Consider the following 16,661-nt stretch of genomic DNA (forward strand, 5'->3'; position numbering starts at 1 on the left):
ACAGCAAGAACAAAACCACCGTAAACTTCCAAACAAATGAAAAAACACAAACAGAAAACACCACCCCTGAATGTTTCAGAGACCATTTTAAACTTAAAAATAAATGATGGCAGGCTTTCACATTTTTCACTTTAGTGTGGATAATTTATTCTTCCTGGCACCAAACAGGTGATAGAATTACTAAGCTTTTTTTCTATAATTCTTGAAATTAGGAGCTTATTAATGTCCTCAGACATTAATATATGTAAAGTATACTTTCCCATACGTAACACATACACATGCACACAAACATTGGATGGAAGCTCTGTCTCGATGGTGCTGAGCCAGGGGATGAACATCTTAGGAAACAGCACTAACAATGACATGACTGGTGTTTTTATCACAAAACACAGAATATTTAAGCTGAAGTCCCATGAGGAGTGATTTTTAAGATATGGTTTGTTTTCATGAAGAAATTACTGAAATTCTTTTTTACTTTATATGTGAAGTGGTGACTTGGCACGAGCTTTCAGCATGGAAAGCATTCTCGTGAATCACCTACATTGACTGAGGGAATCACTCACCAGGTTTGTGCCCAGCATCATTCAGTGTCTTATAAACACTGCTCTTGAAACGACTATGGCTGTGATTTTAGTGGTGAGAATATTTTAGTAATGTTTATTGAATTTCAGCATCCAGAATAATGATGGAGGCACTTTGTCATATTATTAATGTTAGAGGTCTGGATATCTTCAGAAAGATGCAGTACACATAACACTCTATGTCTATATAGAGATCGTTGTTTAAAAATATGAGCAGCTTAACCCATCCAGTTCTTGTGGTGCAAAGTAAATCTAATAAAAGCATTTTAGTCTATGTGAGACATAGCTAATGTGGACAGGAAATCGTTCTCATCATTTTACACAGTGTAACTAAGCCACGTGTTGGGAATAAATACATGATTTATACAGGCACAATTTCTTTTTATGTCCTAATGAGAAATGTTAAATATATTAGTATGACTTGGGGCTTGACACATGCTCTAAAGGCTATGTGTGATGCCAAACAACCAATTATCTCAGCGCATTATTTTTTGAAAGCCTTGACATGGGTAAGGTCACTATACATTTTTAAAGGGAGCGTGATGCTAGGTTGATACAGGATGAATGGATGATACAAATAACAATACTTTGTTAGATCCTTCTGCTGTGCAATGTATAATCAGGTGCTCTGACTTAAAGAACACTAATGAGGATTTAGAGACCCTGTGGGGCACATTTAGCAGTCACACATGACTGTCAAATGCTTTTGCAAAGGGCACCTCTGATGCAAGGTACAGTTCAAAAGCAGGTAGGAATGAATAGTTTTATTGTATAGCTTGGTACAATACTTTTCTGTATTTCAGTGAGCATAACAATAATTTGCAATGTGCTGGTACTTTGCCAGTGCTGTTGTTTGACTGTGATTTTTACCAGTCATGAAACCAGCCAGGAGCAGTAGTACACGTGGACAGGCTGTGTCACTGTGTCTTCAGTGATTGAATAGTGACTGAAAGGAACAAAGGAAGAGGGCTCTGAAGCTATTATTTGAAGTGTGTACTGAGCTGTAGATGCTGTGTGCTGACAATCCCATTTACCTCTGGAATAAATGTCAGGTAGTGAAATCCTGCAGAAGAACAGACAGTGGACTACCTAGCTTAAGGTCCTTTCTTGGCAGTGATCTGTACCAGGTACTTGGCAGAAGAATGTCAATTTATTCTGGAGTGCAGCTGTTGAGACTGGAATGCCATGGTTTAGAGCTGGTTTAACTTTCATGGTTTTGGCATGTGTTATACATAAAGACATAAAAATATAAATGGGGCTGTTTTCTGTTAGAGCAAATGACCATCTACCTTATTTGCTTCTGCTTTCAACAGTCAATAATGGATGCTTAGGGAAAGGATGTAGCAAGGCTGTTGTGTGAGTGATGGCATTACCCCAGTACCTCTTCCAAGTCTGCAAAAAATCTATGATGCAGATACTTGCATAGCCAGAGGTTGTATCTGTATTTTTGTGCTTGATGATAGCTCTTAGTAAACAAATCTGTAGAAAAGTGCAATTGTTTTTGAACCAATATCCAGCTCGTCAGACAAGCAGATTTGTCACGAGACCAGCTTCTCTCTGTGCTTAAGTTATGGCTTCCACTGCAAATCCCATGGTTTCCAGTTAGCACCTGCTTTGAGTAGGGAGTTGGACTGGAGACATCTTGAGATGCCTTCCCACCTAAATTATCCTGGGGTCCTATGAAAAAACAGTTTGGCTATAGCATTCATTGTTCCCCCAATTTTTCCTTGATATTTCATGCTGTAAAATGATGTTAAATTGATAAATGAATTACTCATTAGCTTGTCTTTTGCCTAGACACACACTTCTATATTTTGTTTATAAGCTTAAATTTAATATAACTGCCAAATTTGATTTGCTTTATGTAGTAATTTTGGTATCTCTTCATTTTAAGGAAGTTTTAATGAAAGTTCAAAATTTCTGTTAATGTAGTACTGTATGTGCTACTTGTATATCTCTTTCTGATGTTTCTTGTGATTTTTATGGCTGTGTCTATAGTTACTTAAAATATGTTTTCATCTTGAAGTTTGCCATTATTTTAATTATTGGCAGTAATTTTGTACAGAGCACTTGTTTCTTAAATGTGTTTGAGGAATCAGAATTTCTCTGAGAATCTGTGGGAAATGCATGTTGGTGACATTTAAAACTTGTTAATTAGAAATTCTTAACACTTAATTAGAATTGCCTTAAAAGTGGGCCCTAATTTTGCCATAAATTATTGCTTCTGGAATCTAATTTGACAGTTTTGTACATAAGAATTTTGGTCATTCTGTCTTGGGTAAGACAGTACCTCATGTGAGTAGTCAGGTATTGGCTTGATCTAGAAGGTGGATAAAACCAGTCTGAGAGCAGAATTAAAAAACATATGTGGTGTATACTTGCAAATTCTTACTCGTGAATTGAGGTGCTTTGTATTTCATTCACTAAGTGAACAGAAATCAGAGTTTTCTCTTTTTTTGAACTGTGTTTTCCCTTTTTTGAACTTTGTACTACTCACCAGCTTTAATATTAATATTTTCCCAGGAGTTCCCACTGAAGCTGCGGGGAGCAGGAAACCTCAAACTGTTGTTAAATAGAACAGAGATTGGGTTGGGACAGGGTGTTAAACATTTGCAGTTAGGGAGTTTCATCACAGCATACACCCTTTCTTTAAACATGTCAGAATAACCAGTGAGTTTGCTCCATGGTGAGAAGCGTGTAAAGCAACTGTTGTTCCTCCATGTGCATGTAAGGTGCTGTGCCAAAGGTGCAGGGAAAGGTCATGGAGTAATGCTTAGTTTCTGGCATATAGTCCAACATTTTCATCTGAGTGTGCAATCATTCAGTTTCATTTAATTATTCCTGTGTTATTTTGGCCTGTCCATGAATCAGATGAGCTTATATGTACTTTTGCTAACTGAATGTGCTTTTGAGGCTGAGACTGTAGTCACAGCTCTTCCTGGCAGCCGGAATAGGGCCACTTAAAGAATACTTGGTTTCATCACTTACTGCCTGTGGTGTCTGTGACTTTGTGCATGAGCTGTAAAGATGGTTCTGTGAGAACTGTCTGCCTGCTTTACGGGCGTGTCCTACGATACGTGGTGTTGGAAGGTGCAACTGCACACAAGGTGTTCTCCTCAAGATTGCTGTCCTGTGACCGTCTTCTGGGAACAAGAGTTTCTCCTATGGGTGCCTCTCTGTCTTTAATAGTAAAAAAACCCAAAAGTTTTTAAAAATAGCATTTAAACAAAATAAATCTGAAATTAAAAATAAGGTTTAACTGAAATCCCTTAATTTTAGTCGTTATGAAAGCTGGCTTTTCCTTGTTTCTCTTTCAGCCTGTATGTTGGAGCTCCCAGAGCAGTGCAAAACAAGGAGTTACCCTTAGTTATCTGCTGTATAGAAGCAGTATTAGTTGCATAACATTTCTGTGGCTCAGTGGCTAGAAGGCACTAGGCATATCTAATGTAGGAATAACCTTATATTGCTCTCGTTCAGAGGATACAGTTTGTGATGTCTGTGGTTTATAGAAAGCCAGATTTTGGCCCTGACCATCAGTTTATCACTGTATTTTATGCTGGAGGGGGAGCATGGCACCTGGAGGAGGCAGCAGTTTTGTTGCGGAGCCGAAGGGTTGGGTGTGATCTCATGCAGCAGTGGGGCAGACAGTACTGTTGGTAGTGTTTGTTTTCTTTGAAACACAAGATGGCAAGGGCCAGTGTAATTTCTGGAGTAAGTGATGATGCCCAGGCCTGCTTAGGCAGTTGTTTCACTGCGCCCTCTGGAGCTTTGCAGTGTCGAGCTGAAGATGATGGTCACTTTGGACTGCATGGAATGATGGTGCCAAGCAGATCCTGTAGACAGCATCTTCTCTTCTTGGCAAAGAGCAGCAATGTTTGGCTTGCCACATGACATCTTGTGCACAAATTTTGGACTAAACTGTGGCTACTGCTACATGCTAAATGTTCCTTTTATTCTCCAGCATGCAGAGTCCATGTTGTATCTGTCTTTATGGAGGCAGACTTTGCACAGTGGCAGGTGGGGGAACTGTGCCAACCAGCTCCCTGTGCTTTCAGCAGCTAATTTTCTGACCAGAGCAGGTACAGTCACAATTTAGAGTAAAGTTGTAGTCACTGTGTATCTGCTGGGAAGCTCCTGGGCAATGCCATTCAATATTCATTTGCTCAGCAAGTACAAAATAGTCACAATTTAGGCAACAGTGAAATTAACCTTTAAGTAGTAGATGCAAATTCAATCAGTGTAGTACTAGAAAAATTATTTTATGTTTCCTGTTACTTTTTTTTTTTGCCAAATGGTGAGATTTGTTTTTAATTTTAAGCCTTATTCTTCAAACTCTTCTTTAAACTCTTCTCCAGTCTCAAGGGCAGTTGATACAAGATAGTAGAACACTGCCTTGGAAATTGAGCAGTAGTTTTTTAAAACCACTTGTCTCATAATAGTGGTCAAGGAGAAGCAGCAAGCTAGGTCAATTAGTATGGGGTTTTTTTGGTGAAAAAGTTACGAGTTTTGGCTTGATAGTAGTCTTGACTACTTGCCTGTACTTCAAAAACCCAAAGGAGAAACTATCAAGAATTTTGCTATTATGTATCATCAAGTGTTCTTGAAAGATGTCTTTTAAAATACTTCTGGTGTAAAGATAAATGAAGTACATGCTTTTCGCACGTGTACCCTTTCTTAAGTATGTATCACTCCTAAATGATGGCTCTTTTTCAACTCTGTTTTTGGGAGAGAGGTTGGGCTTTTTTGGTATTCAGGGCTTTTAAGTGTAAGGTAAAGAAAATCCACAGATACTTAATGAATCCATTGATATTCACAGAAATCAAATATTCTGTGAATGTTGTATTAGAAGGAAAACAATGAAGCTATTAATGTTGATAAAAGTTAAATAGGAGGCTTTGGTGTAAGTACTGTTAGTTGTAATCTATTGTATCTGAATCCTATACTATAGGAAGGATCTGGAATTCTTTGTAGAAGTGCTAAAACTGGCAGGAGAGCAGAGCTTGATGTAAAGGGATTTTAGGCTGTCAAAGCTGACAGGGTTGTCTGTTGAGTTTGAGAAACAGCAGATTGGCCTCTACTTGCCAATGCACTTGCCTATCCTCTGTCACCTGGAAGCTGACCATGTCTCTTCTGTTCTATTTATATTCCCTTAAACTAATTTAAACCCAAACTAATCAAAAAGATTTTAGGAGTAAAATTTGAGATCTCTGTTCTCTTCACTGTATATTGTCTTTACTTGAAGTCTGTTCCTGGAGACAGATTTGTAAAAATGTGTTGTAAATTGCAACATAGCTACATCCTTAGGGATTTGAGTACTTCGTAACTTTGGAAGTGTGCTGTTTTCAAAATCAGTGTTATCTTCTTCCAAGAGATCTAGGCACTGGATTAGGAATTTGAAGAGCTTGTGTTGCACTGGGTACATCTTTGTACTGGCAGCAGTGGGATACAGCTGGACATGGTCTAGTGCTTCTAGAGAGGATCTGAGCTGGGCAGCATGAACTGAAGGCCAACCCTTGTACGTGCCTCAGGCACTGACAGCATCGAGTCGCAGCTGCTGTTGAGGTCTGGGCTCTACCTGGCAGGCACAACTGTAATAAGAGACCACACTCAGAGGCCTTCCTAGAAAGCTTAGAGCTGTGATGCCTCCGTGTTCACTGGATGCCATGCAGATGAATGTCTGTGTCCCTTCTCACCAAAGAAATTTCATTTTGAATTGAAATGAACTTGAATCAACCCCACCTAGTTGATTGAAACATGTTTTCATATGAAAACAGTAAGAAGTCTAAGGCTTTACTTCACTTTTTTCACACAAATTATTTTGGCTTTCCGTGGAGCATCAATAAAAGCAAACTAGTTTTCAGGTGAATTTGAATGAAAATTCAAGTTCAGAGTAAAATACAGAACTACCAGAATCTCTGCTTTCATTGTGAACATTTCACACAGCTATAGGTATAATTATGTATGATGAAGATCTTATGGCAGGACATGGGCTGTTACCCCCAGTTCCCTGGCAGAACTCCCAGTTAAGTGATTATCTTCTAGCCACATAAATGTACTTTCTCTAACTGGTATGTTTCATCCTAGAGAGAACTGCATTTAAGTGAATAACAAATCTCATTGTATGGTATATAAAGGTCCTCAGAAAATGGAGTTAGTTGACATCTTTTCTTGGCTTCCTCTCCCTATGGAGATTGTTATATTTGATAAGAGATGGTAATATTTCATTCTTCTATTATCTCTTGAAACTAAGAGAAAAAAGAAATTTCATGCTTTAGAAAACTTATCTAGTCATATCCTTAAAAGGTTCTGCTTTACCTCAAGTGGATCACTTGAGATTTTTTGCCCTGATGTTTATGCTGTTTCTTGCTTTGACTGATGAATAACTCAGGTGTAGTAATGTAAGCAAAGGAAATAATACAAATTTGGGTATACATATTCAGAATAATCAACAAGGTTATCTTATTTATAGGGCATATAACTGACATAGGTTACTTCAGGGTTAATTCAGACATGTTTCTAGGATGTCTGTATAAAAAAGCAAGACTTAAAAATTTGTGGTTTTGAACTATCAAGAGCATTGGTATAACAAATTTACTCCAAGAATATAATGATGAACTAAGAAATTATTGCATGTACAGAAAACTTGTGTAAAAAGAACTAGAAGATGAGGTAGGGAAAGTTGTAGGTCACAGCTTTGGGAAAGAAGGACTGCCCAAAGGTCGTTCATGACTCTTAGCTGTTGAAATGTACTCTCCTTAAATTTGAAACTTTCTACGGTAGCTTGAATGCTGAATTTGCAACTCTTCTTCCCCAGACTGATACTTAATTTCTCAAGATTAAAATGTGTCATGGTAGAAGTTAAGTTCATACAGAAAAATAAAGGAATGAAGTTGGGCCTGGGCAGAAGGGAGATGGGGGTGGAGGTGCTTAGTTTTAGTCTTCATTTCTCACCATCCAGCTCTATTGGCAATAAATTAATTTTCCCCAAATCAAGTCAATTTTGCCTGTGTCAGTACCTCATACATGATTTTCTTGTCTGTCTCAGCCCCTAAGCTCTTCAATATTGTATTCTTCCCCATAGCTGTTGAGGGGGAGGAGAAGTGCAGCAGTGGCTTGGGTGGGCATATGGCAGATGTCTAAGATCAAGCCCACCAGAGTTGTGAAGACTGAATTGTCAGCTGAACCTATCCAGGTCATCGTGGAAAAGGCAGAACCATCAGGGCTTTGTCTTACCAGTGTGCAACTCTTCAGTGAGACTAAGTCCATCCCTTTCATTAGTGACAGCAGTAACGAGCATCATCATCTACCTTGCCTCTGTGTATTGCTTGTGTTCATGAGTGAAACAAGAGGAGGAGACTGTCTTTCACAGGAATATAGATGTTGTCAATCCATGCAGAAAATGTGAGGTCTGAGTTTTGGGTGCTCTGAAGCCTGAGCTCCCTACTTTCTTCCTGGGATTGCCTAGGGTAGGGCCTGTCATGCTTTAGTACTAAGCAGCTAGATGTGAAAATCTTGGAGAGTGGTAAAGAGAACTGTGATTTGGATGGGGATATGTGGTTTCTGTCATCTTATGCTGAGAAGAAATTGTAAGGGGGATCTTTGGTGGTGTCTCAGAGCAGGAGATCAGTTGTGGCATCAGATCCTCTGTGATTGTTTAAAGTTTGCAGTGTGATTCTCAAAATGAATGGCTTGGCCAAATAAAAAACTTGGTTGCAAAACCTTAGCCCTTCTTGTGGATGGCAGATGTCATAATAGTGTAATGCATAATTAAATAAACACTACAGGATGCTGAGGGAGGTTTTATCAGAATGAGATAATGAGATTTGGGGTGTTTTTTTCTTCCTCTAAAGTAGCTGAAGATAATTTGATTAAAAGTTGCAACGGAAAGTCATCCTTATGAGGAAAAGCCCAGTAGTGGTTGTAGCAGTGCTGTGCTGAAAATGTAGGCCTTTTTGGAGCAGGGAGGGTCTGGTTATTAAAGTGATTGCCACAGCTTCTCAGAAGAGCTTGTAAGCTTGAAAGCTTTATCTGTCTTGTGTAACAACTGCTCTAATAGCAGTTGCCTATATGGACCTGGGTATGATTTGTGGTTTTAATTAATATTTCACAGGAATAAATGCCCAAAAGTGATTAGTGGAAGGTTCCAGCGGATGGCACTGAGAAAGAGAGCATTATCTCTTTTAGGATGAGTTACTCATCCAAGAGAACAGATGTTTTGTTAAGGTCATGCAGTGTTTGGCTTAATTATATGCCCAGTTTAGGACCTACATCTGCTGTGTGTCTTACCGAGGTGGGAAAGGAGTCCACCAGGAGGGTTGAAGTGGGAGACTAGAGAAGGAAGGACTTTCACATGAATTAAGGTTCCCTTCACCAGAGCAATTATGGGGGCTGGAAGTTAGCTACCACAGTTGATAAAGAGAATTGAGTGGCCTGAATAATGCATTGACGCAATACATCACATCACCAGTCTCTGCTGGTGGGTCTCATGAGTATCATCAGTTAATGTGGGCACTGCAGCAGCCTGGCCTCACTCTGGTGGGGATGCTCCATCTGCTTGTCTGACCTTGGAGGCTCCTGAAGTACTCAGTTCATACCTCCAGCCCCTGTGGGAGTAACTCAAGCCCTTTGCCTTAGGTGACAGCTCACTGAATGCAAACCTCAACAGTTACATATGGTTTGCTGCATGGCTTTGAACATTCTGTGGTGCAAACACTGGTTATGGCAGGAGAGCACTTGGAAGGATCAGTTTGGGAGGATCAGCTCTCTGGGAGACTTTGGGCTGAATGTGTCTTCCCTTTGATCACACACAGACTGGATCCACTTGGCAGTGGCCCCCCAGCATGTGTCACACAGTGTACTTCCATTTTTAAGTGCAGAAGAGATCAAATAGTTTGGAAAGAATTTACTCCTGTGATTATTGCTCCTCTGAATTATAAATTACCCAAAAGCCAGAGCTGTTCGCAGCCAGAGCATTCACTCTTCAGACCAGCGATCGAAAGGCTGCTTTCAAGAAATAAGATTTTTAGAGAACAAAAGGGGAAACGAACACTATGAAAATTTAGTTAAATGTAAATGTGTTAAATGGTACATGAACTAGTCAGGTTTTCATGATTTATCAGTTTTAAACTTCAAAGGCTCTGGTTAGCTTGCATTTTTAAAACTAATGAGTTTATCACAGCCAGTGGGGAAAAATGGTTCAAGTATATCAGCTGTAAATTGGTACAAAGCACTAAAAGGGACATTAGCCTCTAATCAGATTCTAACAGTTCATTAAACCTGCCTTTCCTCCGTGGCGCTTTGTCTTCCCCCCTCCTTCTGCCTGTGCCTCCTGTGTAAGCCAGCCTCGTCCCTTTGCTCAGGCGGGTAAAACTTCCTCAGGGACACCATGCAGTATCAGCTCATCCTTCTTTGTCTATGAGCTAAACAGCCTAAGGGATGTTTGATGATGGTGTATTCCTGATCTTGCTGTAAAATTCAGCTGTGCTGCCTATAAATCAAGAAAGCAGAGGGACCTCTCAACTTGCATAATAGGCACTGGGGGAGGCAGGAATTCCATGCTGGCTCCTGCTCTTTCTCCACCCCGAACCACACCCAAACTGATGGGGCTCAGTGACACCTGAGATCTGCTAGTAAGTAAACAGCGCACTGCCCTTGCTGGGAAGAAGGGTGTAAAACCAGACACAATTTCATCCAGCTTCTTTTTGGCATCAGAGACCCTTCCTGCTTTTTTTCCACCTCATGCCTCAAAACACTGAATAAAGATCAAGGTGCACAAGATAATTTGCTCAGCAAACATAGGAAGAACTTGTTTTTGTTCCCTTTCCTGTTGTGTCAAGCTTAAAAAGTACACTAGATGAACAGCAGTAGCATGGCATGGACTGGGACATCTCAATAGCTTGACTGGTTTTCATTCTCACGTTTGAATGCGGAGGTGTCCTACTGAAAATTACTTGTTTGATCTGAAGTTTTATAACTCTAAGCATTTAGAGTTTTTAATGGATGATCTAAATCTACTTTTAAAGGAAAGAAATAGAGATTGCACTTGCTTATCTGCTTCACCATCCAGTTTGTGCGTGTCCTGCAGAAAGTAGCCCCAGCTCTGTGTGCTAAAATACACAGGGTCCAAAGTGAGGGTGACAGTGACTTTAAGTAGGTCATTTGCTCTGCACGTTGGAGCATGGGCGTATCAGTTTCCCTGCTTTTCAGCATGTTATTTAAATTACAGTGAAAGAACATACAAAAATTAACAGTTCCTGCAGTATTTATATCCCAGAAAGTGGAGGTCCTGGAATGAGGTGTATGGATTGGGGGGAAAAAAAAGTGATTTAAGTTTCTAAAATGTATTTTGGAAGCTCCATAAGGATAGAACATTTGCCTTAAAATTTCACTGAAGCAACAATGATGAGAAACAGGGCTGTCAATTCATTCCTTGTGAATAATGGCACCATTCAGCGCTGAACAGATCTGCTGCCTGTGAAACACAGGGAAAATGTTTTTTATTTCCATTCTGGTGCAGTTTTTGAGGACTGTGAGGTACCAGAGCAAAGGTGAGTTTCCAGTCTAGAGCCTGGTGTTCCAGACAGGGCTGCAGATTAACAGCTGACTGTCAGTGAGTCACTTATAAGTGATGTGTGCTCCAGTTACATTATTTGAAAAATAGCTGTGATGTCTCTGCGTGTCTGAACCACTGACCAAGATGTCTGGATTTATAAGGTCACATTCTAGTTTGAAGGATAAAATGTTCTTTTTTCTCTCCATGTTGTCCAAACTAAATGGCATCTGAAGGCACTTAGTTTCAAACACCAGCCTTGAGCCTTGGCTGGAGTAGAAAATGATTCAGGTTGAGGTACTGTTTGAACTGAAGGCACAAGAGGCTGTTTTGTATGTCTTCATAAACTGCTCCAGCAACAGCAGGATGAGACTTTTGCAGCAGGAATGTTGGTTCAGGGAGGCATATCCTGCAAATCCTTCTTCAGCTTGAAGCTTTTGGCATATGTTGCCCAAAACTACATGGACAGTGCATGTTTGTAACTTGTTTTTTTATATCGCTTGTTTCAGTGGGATGTGGAGATTTTCACTGACAAATGCTGATAACTTCATAAGACAATGATAAGAAATTTGAGGAGTTGTAGATGTGTGCTAATTTATAATGTGTGTATGTACAGGCCTTCGCTATAACTTCTCTCCATACAAGCCTATGTTTTCTCTACCAGAAGTACAAATATTTTGATTTAAATCAACTATACCTGAATACTCTGCCAAAACCTTCAAACTGTTTGACGCCACTGCTCTCCTTTTCACTTCTCAAGCAAGGAATTAATATACGTATACATGTGTGATTAATTTAAAATTACAAAGTAGCAATTGGAGATGATTTTTGCTTGTTGCTTACAAAGACTTAGTTCTCTTTTAAGGATAACTGAAAGTAAGATTTACTGTTTCAACAGAAGTAGTAACTTGGCAGCTGCTCCTTGAAATTACTGTTGTATCCTCCTCATTAACTTCATTTCTGCTAAAAGAAACTTACTTCTACAGTGTCATAGAACTTAAACCAGTGAATTGAATCAAGTGGGTTTTTTCATAATTTTTTTATTAACCGTGTCCTTTTTTGCCGTAGGACATCAGCGCCTTTGAGAACAGAATGTTAATGCTTGATGGGATGCCGGCAGTCAGAGTCAAAACAGAGCTGCTGGAATCCGAGCAAGGGGTAAGCAGAGGTTTGTGTGACCTCACTCTGATGACCCTTCCCCAGCTTCTCTGTGGTTAGCTGTCCCTCCCATTTTCTTTCCTATGTTCTTCTTTATTTCCATTGTTCTGGGGCATATTTGCTTGGGAGTTTTACTGGTGAGCATCTAGTCTGATCTGCTGGGAGCATAGAACAGAACTCTGCAGAAGACTTACTGAAATCATCTGAGATGCTGTTGGTGGAATTTTACAGCCATTAAAAAAAGGTGAAGTTGAATAAGAAAAAAAGAAAAAATGACTGTTGTCAAGGAAGCCAAATTCATATATCTGGGAAGTCCATATACATATATATATATTTATGTTTGCTATTCTGCCTTCTGGGGATATTTGCCTTACTGTGATTGTTTCATCCATTATATGCTTGTCCTACTCCATTTTCTGTTTGTGGAAACCTGCTCTCTCTCTGGTGAAATACATTTGTTTATCATTAAGGTGAGAGCACTAGAAGCCTCAGGTGGTTACAGCTGGTATCATGTCAACTGCTGAATACAGGACAGATCATGAATAGGATTTTGAAAATTTTTGCAGAACTTGGCATTGGAATGATAGTTTTTAGGAAAATGGGAGGGTATTTTCTTGCATATGTGGTACCAGTGATTGCAGATTACAACAACGGCATATGTATTTAATGGGTTTTTTGTTGTCATGAAAATTTGTTTCCTTGTGTACGTCTTATCCCAAAGAATCTGAACCTCCTTACTAATCTGAAGACAGATGCCTTCAACAAGCAGCCTAATAGAAGCAGCAATGCTATTGCCTTGTAGGGATGGGCTTTTGCCTAATTCTGTTACTTGGCTTTTTCCCTTTCTGCTATTTTCTCAGTTATTTAATTGAGAATTTAAATGGTATGGAAGAGAGGGAATTAACTTTCAGGATGACTTAATTTGAAACACTTGCAAGGAAATACCAGTTATTCAGGGTGTTTTTGATGTTTTAAATTTGAGAGGGAGAAAAAGGTTGACATTTAATCGAGTTCTTACTCACCCCTGCCTTCTTGAGAGCAAGTACCCTCAGAAGTTACTCCAATACAGTGTAGCTTGTGGGAACGTAAAAATAGAACTATTGTATGAGCCACAATGATGAAAAGTTAGACCCATTTTTAATACCTTCTGGATGCTTTGCATTATGTCTTTGTATGTAACAGAAACACTTTTCCATAGTGTTAAAAAGACAAAAGTTCCATTGGTATTTGCCTTTGTTCAGTTTAAAATGAATTCTGTGCATGATACATATTGCTGGGTCCTTTATTAAGAATACTTCCTTTAGCAAAGTGTGATTTGATTTTGGAAGACCTATTTGGTGTCTTAGGAAATGGAAGGAAATGAATGATCTATATAATTTTTTAATTTCCTTAGAGTTTTTAAATAAAATTTTATGGACTTCTGTGTAAGCAGAAAATGATGTCATTTTTTCCCCAGTGACTGAGCCACTGGACAAAGAGCTCGTTTGATTTGGAATTTTATGTACTTTGGTACTAATTAAGTAGTGTCTGGTCAAGAGTTTCTGGCACCTTTATGATTCTTCATTAGGGAACAATCAATAAATACAAAAATGAATTCTCCAGTTCACTAACAGAGGAGCTGGCCATTAGGATGGCAATTTTCCAGCAAACAGCTTAAACTCTAAAGAGAGCTGGTTGAAACAGATGTTTGGCATGTACTTCGGAGACTGCTTTGAATATGTAGATGTTGGTGTACATAACAGGGACAAGTGTTTGAAGGATGTGATTACCAAAATCAGCATGTGGAGCTGTTTGGGAAGATGAATATTGTAACTGGGAAGCATGGAGTTGTAACTGAAGTGTGATCCAAATAGTAGGAATTTGAAATTGTGGTGTGTGTCTGTGTTGGTATAGCGCCCAAAGTCCCTGGAATTGCACCTCCATCACAGCATATGTGTGTACAGGGAGATGTGACTTCTACTTTGAAAATTTAATAACTAAGATGGCATTTTGAGTCTTCTGAGCGTAGTGGCCAAACTTAGGATGCGGAATGCTAGGCAAACTCTTCCAAAACCTGGAGGAAGACATTTGGGTTTTTTTGCTGCTCCTGCTTGGTATTGGCTGTTGGCTCTAGGTTTGCTGCAAGGGCAAAAGTGAGACATGGCTTAAGGGTTATGAAAAATGATTTTATCTGTGGTTGGAGAATCATGAAGGTGGTATCAGCTGTGGGGGAGTGAAAGCAACAGGGCCTGGAGGACCAGTGTCCCTCAACCCAGGATGGTGAGCACTGATCTTTCAGACCAGAAAACACTGAGTTGTCATGCCTTGCCCATGAGGCTTTAGAGTGCTATTAGAAGGGCTGCAGGACTGCTTTGAGTTGTCTCCTGTTTAAGTCTGAGCCCATATTTCTAATAAATATATTCTTGATTTTTAAATAATTTTTAAAGATATGTGCCTGTTGTTTATAGAAATATTGAATGCTTTTCTGCAGGACATATGAATACATTATCCAGAAAAGGTGTTTTCTCTGTAGCTGTGCCTTGGTTAACTCTTCCTTGTGATTCATGGCCTCCAAGGTGGGCTTCACAGACAGGACCTTGCTGGGAATTTGGTTATTGTTTGGCCATTCATAAATGCAGGAGTGTGTTGCACATGCAGCTGGTCCTCCCCTCGACCTATTGATTGAAGAAGTCGAAAATATCCAACTTAACATTCTTGGTAAAATGAACAAGGACCATTTCAATAACTTGACAACATGGAAGTAAAAAACCTCAGAAAGAAGGAACATTCCCTTACCCTTTTATACCTACACCACCAAAATGAAAGTGCGGTTGGAGAAAAGAAGTTCTTATACAAACAACACCAGCTTTTAACCTTAAGTTACTTCTTCACTTTTTGTGATGTACGGCTGTGGTGAAATAGGCACCATCTGCCATGTGAATTTCTTTTATAAGAAATTAATCTTTCCTGTACTGCTCTGGGCAACTTGGTCTTCACCAGGTATTGTCTCTTGACTACATGTGTTGGTAGTAGAAGTCACCCATGATGTAGATGAGAACCAGGACAGAGCAGATACCAACATTTCCTGCTGTTTCTGGATACCAAGCCAGGCAATCAATCCATTATTTTCCCTTGTTGTTTCTTGTTTTCTTATTGGAGACTTCAGTCTTTTTACAAAAGAGGTTAAGTATAATGTAAGGTTCTTCTCTACCATGTGTGCATAAGCTCCAAGATCTTAAAATTTTGTTAAATGTTTTGTTTCATTTCATGATTCCTCTGTGTCTTTTACCATGTTTGGATGCTCTGTCTGAACCTGGGCTGATAACTGCTGGAAAGTTTTTATAAATAGTAGTGTCTCAGTCCTTCCACTGTGCAGGTGTTACTTACCTAGAGCAAGTGAAGGTGGATTTAAAATGCAATACAGCAGAAGGAACAAGTGAGGAAAGTGTAGTCTAGTTGAGATTTTAGGGTAGCCCTGGGAGAATGAAACTCCATGAGCTACTCCCAGCTGCAAAGCAGCCCGGTCTCTAGCTGAGTCTGAAAGGAAACTGGGGCTGACATTTCAGCTATGCCCCATGCACCAGATCCTTGGAGCCTGTGATTGGAGAAAAGGTGAGCAGGATGCTGGAACAGCTGCCTGTGTCGATGCAGTGAAGTCAAACCTTTACCAACCCAGATTTAAAAGACACTGAGTTCAAGTTAGATCGTTGTAGGGGAATAGGATTATGGGATTTAGGCAGTTCATACAGAAGACATGCCTTATGAGATAGAAGGTTACTAGGCAGATTTGTAAGAAAGAAGTATTTACAAGGAAAATTAATTTTCTCTTCGCTTTGGAAAAAGTTAAAACAGTTTTTGCATTGTTTTATTGTTGCGAAGTTAGAGTAGTGTAATGATTTTTAGAAGGCCATCAGCATTAGCAAGAACACACACTTATTTTTCCAGTGAACTACTGTCCTTAATTTTGCACAGGAGATTTAATGCGGTCTATTGTTTGAGGCTTCAGGAAGATACAGTACTGCTTTAATGACTTTATCACAAATGAAAAAAAAGACATTACATAAAAGATATCTCATTGCCCTTTAACAAGGCTTCATTATTATCTCCCCTACTGTGGATCAGAAGCTAGCATTGCTAATAAATTGGGAGAATTACTTTAGAAATGTGAATTTGCTTATCATTTAATATCCTCCAGTGACCTACAGCTTTAGATCTTCTGGGCTGCACTAAAATCTTTGTCTGTCAGTTACCAGCTTCAGAAAAGGATGTGAAGAAGGTGGTCCCTCCCCATGAGGCTGAAGATGGGGTATTTCAGCAGGAAAAAAAAAATCTTTATTCTTTGTCTATGCTAAAAACTATTCTGGAAGTAATACTTCTCATTACAAAAACACATG

At 39.4% G+C, this 16,661-nt stretch overlaps 1 protein-coding gene across 7 annotated transcripts in view; it reads left to right on the top strand.

Annotated features, from left to right (window-relative positions):
- The window catches only part of KLF12 (KLF transcription factor 12), a 235,561-nt gene that overhangs the window by 76,875 nt on the left and 142,025 nt on the right, over positions 1-16,661 (top strand). For all 7 annotated transcript variants that reach the window (XM_085058374.1, XM_085058408.1, XM_085058416.1 and 4 more), the window contains one exon: positions 12,199-12,288. In XM_085058374.1, coding sequence (XP_084914500.1) covers positions 12,199-12,288 — 90 coding nt within the window. The remainder of the gene's footprint in view (positions 1-12,198; positions 12,289-16,661) is intronic.

This window comes from Lichenostomus cassidix, chromosome 1 (genome assembly GCF_008360975.1).
Source record: "Lichenostomus cassidix isolate B80296 chromosome 1, HeHo_3.0, whole genome shotgun sequence".
In the NCBI taxonomy this organism is placed as follows: Eukaryota; Metazoa; Chordata; class Aves; order Passeriformes; family Meliphagidae; genus Lichenostomus; species Lichenostomus cassidix.